Genomic DNA, 10,321 nt, shown 5'->3' with positions numbered 1-10,321 from the left:
TGTCCTGCTGCCTTCAGTGAAATGCTCCTTCGATCCAAGGATTACGACATTTGATACGGTGCCCGTTCATAACTTGGTCAACAGCATCCCTGCTTTGTTGCAGCAGGCTTTGGATAAGGTAGTCCTCAAGGTATCGCTTTGGCAAATCCGCCATCATGTCATCCCAGTTTAAATTGCATGAAATTTCATTCCCCACTTCGGCACCTCCCCTTCATGAGGATGATGCTTAGACATTGGGTCATTTCACGTCTCATGTCTGTTAAATGGCGCCTATCCTTGTTGTTTGAACTGTTACGCAAATCTTAGACGCCCAGGCGACTGAGAAACAGGAGATTTAGGAAAATTTTCTCCCTAGTAGGCCGAAGCTACAGTTCAGACCTTGCAGATGTGTATTACCCGCCCAGGTACTCAGTACACATGGAGGATGCCCTATCAACCTAAGGCTCAACCACACCATCGTGCTCAACCACACTCCAAACCTTCGACGCAGACTGCATCTTCTCAGATTTCTATGGCCAGATCGACAAGAGGCCGTACTCAGTCTTCCTCCTCGAGCTTGGTGCAAGGGCGCAGAATGACACTCAGGCATGACGCTCCTTCCTGGGCAACTGGGATCTTCCGCCACCGGTCGGTTCTGGCAAAACTGGGACCAACTCTTCTCGGACCGCTGGGTCATTCAGACTCTCGGCTACGTGTCCCACAGAACCTCCAGGCTCCAGGACTTCGGGAATGTGGACCGCCCTGCTTCTCCATTGGCACATCAACTGTTTAGAGTTTCAGTCTATCTTTCTCAATCCATCTGACACACCACCTTTCTACGGCATCCCTGTATGACCAGAAATGCCTCCTGGCTCTGTCTGTTGAGGATGTCAAATGAGTGCACCAGGCGGTCTAGTCTAGTCTGTGCTCTGGCCCATCCACTAAATTGCAAAAGGGGATATGCAGTTTATCAAACCGGCTGTCCTACCATGGGATGATTGCAGATAATTGTTGTAGAGGGATAAGTAACAAAATGTAGGGAATCAGAGTATTCCCCATATTTTATATACTTAACCTGATACAACAGGTCCTGACTGCCCCGTCCATCCCCTTGAAGATTTGGATCAATGCGTCACCTGTCTACAGGCAATAGTGGGAAAAAGTGACGAGTAATACAGGAGCATGCTGGGAATGAGGTGGTTGGATGGTGTCTTCCGGTGATAAGACTACATTGTTCTACACTGATATGATCAAAGCAAGAAGGTTGCAACCTATAGCATACAGCTGTGGAGAGATAAGTTTATGTTTTTTACTTATCATGCATTACTCCTTAATGCATTTACTGCATACTTTTGACAGAAGACAAAGCTGCAGTTTAATCCCAAAACTGGACAATTTATTAGATCAGCATGTCTGTCTGTGACAAGCAGTAATATATGGAGTTAACGGACATCGTCACATTGGGTCACATGGTCTCTTCTGCTGCGTCCTGCCACACACTTCAGTGAAACAACTTCTTTCTCAGCTGGACCCCTTAGGTTTCTGTCAAAAGTAAGCAGTAATGCATTAAGGAGTAATGCAGGATAAATATACAAATGTAACAAATATGTAGATTTTACTAAAAGTAAGGTGAATACTCTAATTCCCTATGCTTTACTGAGTTTGATAACATGTTCAAACAGGAGAAAAACATATTTTTCATGAACTGTTTTACTATGTTTACCGTGGCAAGTTTGAAGATGTCCAAATGGAAACCTGTTATTCATATTGATGTGATTGAAGTCTTGGAACATGAAATAAACTTGTTATTCATATTGATGTGATTGAAGTCTTGGAACATGAAATAAACTTGTTATTCATATTGATGTGATTGAAGTCTTGGAACATGAAATAAACTTGTTATTCATATTGATGTGATTGAAATCTTGGAACATGTTGAACATGTGTTGAACGTGTTGAGTGAGTGAGTTGGGTTTAACACCGCTTTTAACAGTATTCCAGTTATATCGCGGTGTTTGAACGTGTTGAAGTGATAACGATCATTATGATGATGATGATGTAAATTATTGTTTGATATCCTTTATGATTTACACCTGTTATTTGTCAGCACATTCCGTCCAACATGTCCAAAATATGAAATGTGTATTAAAGATATGTATTTTTACCTACCAGATTTACCATTTCTACAACCTTACAGATTTATCTGATGTTATTTTCTACTGATGTGATGTCGGCTGTTCTACGCAAGTATGTCATACAATATTTCATATCATTGAATGGCTTGGTAAAACATTTTGATTACAGTGCCACATTAATATATTCTAGTTACCATGGTTACCAGAACAGATTTACTCACATGTATCATGTTTGTAATAAAGATGATTTCATTCTATAACTGTTCTCATTTGGATTTGATTTCATGCTACACTGTTGCAATCTCTATGAACAAATAGGAGGCTCTTGGGTATTCCAGGCTGTAGATGGTCACCAGCAACATGTGCTGGTCATTCGAGGCGACCGGGTCGTACTTTTTAACGTCCAGGAATGTCCGGGATTTTTTGGATGCAGTGCAGTCAGCAAGTAAAACATGTCTTTCTCAGTCTGTCTTGATTGTGAAAATATCCACCGTGAATGGCGTAGATAGATATTTTACACAAGCATGAGAGAATAATTCTTGTATATCCTGAACAAGAGCCCTGTAGAGTAGGAAATTTGAAAATAAAAATATATAATTTATGAATTGTGGGAACAATTTGGAGACTAAAGTATATAATACGAATATCAGAAACACAAAATCCACATCAGTGACATTTTATTAAAATTAATACAAGAACACAACTATATAGACAGTGCTTTATTATTTAGTATCATTCTTTGGACACTCCCTGACGTTGCCTGGATGTACAAGTAACAAGGAAAGAAATATAGTATATCAATACTAATACCAGCACAATGAATACACTGCAAAAATGTTTCTACATCATTGAGGAAAAGAGCAAACAGGTGACAGGTTATCTCCTTGACGAACACCATTGTCACAGTAAAATAATTGACATTTGACCATTTAAACAAACACATGACTTTATCATTATACATACCGTATTCGACGGAATAAGCGCACACGGCGATATTTGCTAATATATTGGCTCGTGAACAATCCCAATTAGCTCCCTTTCCGATTGATCAATGTACACTGCTTATTTATTCGCTTATAATACGCACTCGTGTGTTACATGCACCCTTAAAGGGGCACTGATCTAACGCAATTCCCCGGACTGGTTGTTGCCTTTGTTATTGTTTTTTTCCCCGTGAGTACCCGGATGATACGCAAAGCAACTGAGCGTGACCAGAGACTGGGCTACCGTCTGCAAGGGCAGCTAAATAAACTTGGAGGCTGGAGGCAATATTTGTTTTACGCATTTTTGTTTTAACACTGATTAGTTTAACCGTGATCTATAAAGATTTCGACAAAAGGCGCATGTTAATTAATTTCTTCAGCTTAAACAAACAGACAAAAAGAACGGCGGAGCTCATCGTATGTCGTCATTTGGAAATACCCCAGATGGTTATAGTTTAATAATTAAAAAAAGTATCCATGCAGTGAAAGCATTTTCGGATTTCGGATTCCGTCGATAATACGATTACTACTCACTTGTTGTCATCCACGTTTTCTGGTATAACCCTACACTTGTGTATTTGTCGTCATTCACTTGATGCTCAATTAATGAATTTATTACAGGTACAATTAGTGGTAGCACCACTTATGTTACCTGACAAAGGTTCCCATTTGGCATTTATTGTGTCTGGGGTAATTATTCAATCTAAATCCAGGTTTGAAGTGAGGTGAAATGTGTGTTATGTAATATGCACGTGGCAGCCCAGCAAGAGGTGAATGATCAGTTCATTTACTTTTTTTGTAAATCAACGGATCGTTCCTAGTCATCAAAGGATTAACAGAAAATACGTTGATTGATCAATCACTGTTATCTTGCACAGTGGATATGTCAAAAGGGAGTGTTTACATGTCTAGGTTTACTAAAACAAAGGGAATACACTCATATCATGGCGTGATGTGTCGATGTAAAAACAACATACTTTGTTCAAAGGGTTAACTAATAATACGTTGATTGATTGCTCATTGTTATCTATCACTCAATGGATTTTTTAGGAACCGTGGACGTTATGAAAATAGTTGGCACGTGGGCTTTCTCAGCCGACCCTTGAGACTTGACACCTATGTGAAACACCTGAAACAATCCAAGTGATCAGTTGAGAAAGGAACACGGGTTATAATATCCCGAAACGATATATATCTTTTAAAATATGTGATTGTTACAAAGACACGTGACATCGAATAAGTTTCTTTGTATACAGCTGCAGACGAGTGGGATATTGTTCCTTTGTGTGGATATTCACGGATACATTCCTCGAACAAGGAAGCTGCCTAAAATTTATACACGTACATTTGGTAGGTTGTAATTATGGTATTTGCATTTTGTTTTCCTTCATTTGCTGTAGCATTGAACCGATTCGTCCTTGTTTCTCTACGTCTTGGTTGGGGAATTCTTCAATGCGCGATAGACGTTGTTTTCACAGGCCTTTTCCCTTGTAAGCGTGTATATATTACCGTCAATTTGTAAAATGTAATTCTTTCAGGCAATTTATAAAATGTGTAAATATTTCAGTCATTTTGACTACAAACACCACAACAAAGATTATGTAGGATTAGAAGCCAAGCAACATAGGAATGTACTTTTCAACGTAACATTTTCAGTCTCTTGGTGATGACATAAAACATCAAAATGTTTGGAATTCTTATCATAATAATACAGATGGAAATGTTTTTCAGTCACATTGTTAAATAACTGAATATTTAGGCGTTTAATAAATTTGAACATGTTACACATTTTGACAGTAAAAGTTAAACACACTTTCAAATAGCAATGCTCAGGTGAAATATTTACTTTGTGTTGCAAGTCAAAATAGTGTAAACGAAAATCGCAAAATTACCAAGCAAGTGACTTATCAAAACTTCGGCACCATTACCGATGCTACCCATAAAGATACCTACATTTCCTTATTATCTTGAAAACTGCATTTCATTTTGTTGATCAATGTGACCATACGCCCTATTTACTACCCATACAAGTGACTAATGCGCTTACGAATGGCGCAGCAGAGGTCGCGAACTAGTCTCGATTTCTGCTATACATCCGGGTACTCACTGGGAAAAAACAATAACAAAGGCAACAACCAGTCCCAGGGAATTGCGTTAGATCAGTGCCCCTTTAAGTATGGGCAATTGAATTCTGGAAAAATATATCTCTCATATATAAACATTTCAGGCTGTCAGCATAAACCACGACATTTATCTTTCAACTCTGTTTTTTTCGACCAAATAATATTCTAATAACAGCCCCCTATTTCTAATTTTGAGAGCGCCCCGAGCGCTTATTACGTCGAATACGGTATTTCATATTAGAGTAAATAGTTTTCCTGACACATCATAGGATATTAATTTAAGCCATAGTCCATATCTCAACACGTTATCGAAAGCCTTTTTGGAATTGCCAAAGACAGAATAATATCAGACCTGAGGATTTCGTAATTGTAATTGATCTGTCAGGCTTGATGACTTGGTTGATTGCATATCATCCCACTATCATGCTGTTTCTCCCAATATCAATCACTGGATTGTTAGGTCCGGACACGATTTTTGCAGGATGCTGTGAGATGAAACTAACTAGACTGCAGTTCATTTTGAACTAAATACGAGACCTAGAATCATGGGTGTAAGATAGATGGCCATACTATAATGTTCACACAATGTTTTTCAGCTGTCCAATATGTCAGGTCCTACTGATGTCGCACAACCTTTGACAGTCCTATCATCAAATACTATACATTTCTAAACACTTTACAGTTCAACAAAACACTGCTGTGTCCTTTCACTAGTCTGGGACTAGCAATATAGCACCATGTGACCATGACAACTGATATAGCTATGTGCTTTTATGCACTGTTTACAAGCCCTGAACATGTGGCAACTTCATACTTGCATTATTAGTGTGGATTCATCACTCGTATTCCTTTAACACTGCTACTGGAATATTGCACATTTTTGATTGTCAATATACTTTGTGAGTAATATGTTAAGAATTTACAGAAATGTATGATGAGAATCTAACGGTGTTGGCCCCAGATACTGAGATTTCCTCTGTCAGTTTAAGTGTCTGTGCTTGTTGATATAAGGGAGATAATCCATGGATGTTACTCACAATCACCCATCACAGTGTCTGCAGATTGGCCTCGGATCTCTGCTGTTTACATAACTGAATGTTGTATAATCTATGTGTCAGTTCTTTCCCCTGCATATGTACAGTATTGCCTTTTGTTGTGTGTTAATAAAGACACGCACGCACGCACACACGCACGCACGCGTGCACCCAGGCACACACACTGAACAAAAATTAAAAGATCATGACACATTTTTATATACCGTACATATTTATAAAAACTCATTTTTACTACAAAAAATATCCCCCCAAATATAAATGTTTGTGCTCAGCATAAGTTGAAATCAGTTGTTAAAATGGTCAGTAATTGTTGTTGTTTAAGACTGCAGTCAGCAATATAACAGTTGTCACAGTAGCCTGTCAATAATCAATTCTGAACAAACTGTCCCCCTCATGAGTCTCACCCTCACCCTCACCCGCATCCTCACCCGCACCCTCACCCGCACCCTCACCCCCACCCGCACCCGCATCACCACCCGCACCCTCACCCGCACCCTCACCCTCACCCGCACCCTCACCCGCACCCGCTCCCTCACACGCACCCTCACCCTCACACGCACCCTCACCCTGACCCGCACCCTCACCCGCACCCGCACACGCAACCTCACCCGCACCCACACACGCACCCTCACCCTCACCCGCACCCTCACACGCACCCGCACACGCAACCTCACACGCACCCTCACCCTCACCCTCACACGCACCCTCACCCTCACACGCACCCTCACCCTCACACGCACCCTCACCCGCACCCGCACACGCACCCCCACCCGCACCCGCACCCGCACCCACATCACCACCCACACACCCACACCCACCCGCACCCTCACCCTCACCCTCACCCGCACCCGCACCCGCACCCGCACCCGCACCCGCATCACCACCCCCGCCCCCACCCGCACACACACTCCCAAAAGTGTGTTTTCTCAAGTTGTGCCAAATTTTTCCCATATTTGATACGGCCAACCCGTGAAGATCCGGGGTAGAATAGGTCTTCAGCAACCCATGCTTGTCGTAATAGGCGACTATGATTGTCATAAGAGGCGACTAACAGGATCGGGTGGTCAGGCTTGCTGTCTTGGTTGATTCATGTCATCGTATCCGAAATACGTGGATCGATCCTCATGATGTCAATCACTGGATTGCCTGGTCCAGACTCGATTATTTACATATAGCTAAAATATTGCTGTGTGCGGCGTTAAACAACAAACAAACAAATGATACGACCACCTCCGTGGTCTAGGGTGATCAGGGGCGGTCGGGTAGCCTAGTGGTTAAAGCGTTCGCTCGTCACGCCGAAGACCCGGGTTCGATTCCCGACATGGGTACAATATGTGAAGCCCATTTCTGGTGTCCCCCGCCGTGATATTGCTGGTATATTGCTAAAAGCGGCGTAAAACCATACTCACTCACTCTAGGGTGATAACATTTGTCCGGAGAGTGGAAAGTCTGTTGTTCGATCCCCGGCACCGTCATACTAAAAGACATTAAAAGATGGTACTTGTTGTTACCCTGTCTGGCGCTCGGTATTGAGGGACTAAGACAATGGTCGGCTCGAGTCAATATGCTGGGTCTGAGGTGGGCTAGCACTATAAAATCGGCATTAGTCCGGACTAGTACAAGCACTCGCGCGGGTGCCCGCACACACACACGCACACACACACACTCACATGTGCATGCACGTCACTGTATCCGTACAACAATCTTGGACACAACGTTAATCTCATTTTCAACATGGTGACACATTCCGTTAATTTCAAAGCAAATCCAAATTTGAGATAAAAGGAACCGAAAAAAACTAAAACAGACCCTACCTTATATATGAATGGGCTGAAAAAGGAAACACAAATTTTAGGGGCACTTATCATAGTGGTCTACTAGATTCTAGAGGGTTCATCAGAGAGTCAGGATTTAACAGGCCGAAATTTACATGCACAAAAATAAATACATACTTGCTCATACAGCATCCGCAATGCACGATCAATGGCTGAGTAACATGACCATGTTCACTATCAGAGTGACAGGAGGACGCTCACACGAAACCATTGCTGGAATCAATGGCTGAGTAACATGACCATGTTCACTATCAGAGTGACAGGTGGACGTTCACACGAAACCATTGCCGGAATCAATGGAATCAATGGCTTAGTAACATGACCATGTTCACTATCAGAGATACAGGAGGACGTTCACACGAAACCATTGCTGGAATCAATGGCTGAGTAACATGATCATGTTCACTATCAGAGATACAGGAGGACGCTCACACGAAACCATTGCTGGAATCAATGGCTGAGTAACATGACCATGTTCACTATCAGAGTGACAGGTGGACGTTCACACGAAACCATTGCCGGAATCAATGGAATCAATGGCTTAGTAACATGACCATGTTCACTATCAGAGATACAGGAGGACGTTCACACGAAACCATTGCTGGAATCAATGGCTGAGTAACATGACCATGTTCACTATCAGAGATACAGGAGGACACTCACACGAAACCATTGCGGGAATCAATGGCTGAGTAACATGACCATGTTCACTATCAGAGATACAGGAGGACACTCACACGAAACCATTGCTGGAATCAATGGCTGAGTAACATGACCATGTTCACTATCAGAGATACAGGAGGACACTCACACGAAACCATTGCGGGAATCAATGGCTGAGTAACATGACCATGTTCACTATCAGAGATACAGGAGGACACTCACACGAAACCATTGCTGGAATCAATGGCTGAGTAACATGACCATGTTCACTATCAGAGATACAGGAGGACGCTCACACGAAACCATTGCTGGAATCAATGGAATCAATGGCTGAGTAACATGACCATGTTCACTATCAGAGATACAGGAGGACGTTCACACGAAACCATTGCTGGAATCAATGGCTGAGTAACATGACCATGTTCACTATCAGAGATAAAGGAGGACGCTCACACGAAACCATTGCTGGAATCAATGGCTGAGTAACATGACCATGTTCGCTATCAGAGATACAGGAGGACACTCACACGAAACCATTGCTGGAATCAATGGCTGAGTAACATGACCATGTTCGCTATCAGAGATACAGGAGGACGTTCACACGAAACCATTGCTGGAATCAATGGAATCAATGGCTGAGTAACATGACCATGTTCACTATCAGAGTGGCAGGAGGACGCTCGCACGAAACCATTGCTGGAATCAATGGAATCAATGGCTGAGTAACATGACCATGTTCACTATCAGAGATACAGGAGGACGTTCACACGAAACGATTGCTGGAATCAATGGCTGAGTAACATGACCATGTTCACTATCAGAGATAAAGGAGGACGCTCACACGAAACCATTGCAGGAATCAATGGCTGAGTAACATGACCATGTTCGCTATCAGAGATACAGGAGGACACTCACACGAAACCATTGCTGGAATCAATGGCTGAGTAACATGACCATGTTCGCTATCAGAGATACAGGAGGACGTTCACACGAAACCATTGCTGGAATCAATGGAATCAATGGCTGAGTAACATGACCATGTTCACTATCAGAGTGGCAGGAGGACGCTCGCACGAAACCATTGCTGGAATCAATGGAATCAATGGCTGAGTAACATGACCATGTTCACTATCAGAGATACAGGAGGACGCTCACACGAAACGATTGCTGGAATCAATGGCTGAGTAACATGACCATGTTCACTATCAGAGATACAGGAGGACGATTGCTGGAATCAATGGCTGAGTAGCATGACCATGTTCACTATCAGAGTTACAGGAGGACGCTCACTCGAAACCATTGCTGGAAACCATGCAGTATCCGCTGTATTGACATTGTCAGCTCAGAAGAAATGTCCAAACTGTATTGTCCATAAGGTACTGCCAAATTCTTTCTCATGAATAAAGCACAGCCAAATTGTACTTCGTTCATTAAACACAAAAACATCAAATGATCCATATAAATTTAGTCTAGTGTGTATTTAATAAGAATAAAGGTAACCGAGAGTTGTTTAAGGAGTTTCGGCTACGAAACTTGGCTGTCCAGCAA

At 42.2% G+C, this 10,321-nt stretch overlaps 1 protein-coding gene across 1 annotated transcript; it reads left to right on the top strand.

Annotated features, from left to right (window-relative positions):
• The first annotated feature begins 6,668 nt into the window (after positions 1 to 6,668).
• On the top strand, positions 6,669 to 7,232 carry LOC139453689 (putative uncharacterized protein FLJ46204). The gene has a single exon (XM_071235164.1). The coding sequence runs from the start codon at positions 6,669 to 6,671 to the stop codon at positions 7,230 to 7,232; it is 564 nt and encodes a 187-aa protein (XP_071091265.1).
• The last annotated feature ends 3,089 nt before the right edge of the window (positions 7,233 to 10,321 follow it).

This window comes from Haliotis cracherodii, unplaced genomic scaffold, assembly GCF_022045235.1.
Source record: "Haliotis cracherodii isolate W230 unplaced genomic scaffold, xgHalCrac1.p SCAF_10, whole genome shotgun sequence".
In the NCBI taxonomy this organism is placed as follows: domain Eukaryota; kingdom Metazoa; phylum Mollusca; class Gastropoda; order Lepetellida; family Haliotidae; genus Haliotis; species Haliotis cracherodii.
The sequence above is the reverse complement of the archived record's forward strand: the minus strand, read 5'-3'. Positions and strand labels throughout refer to the sequence as shown.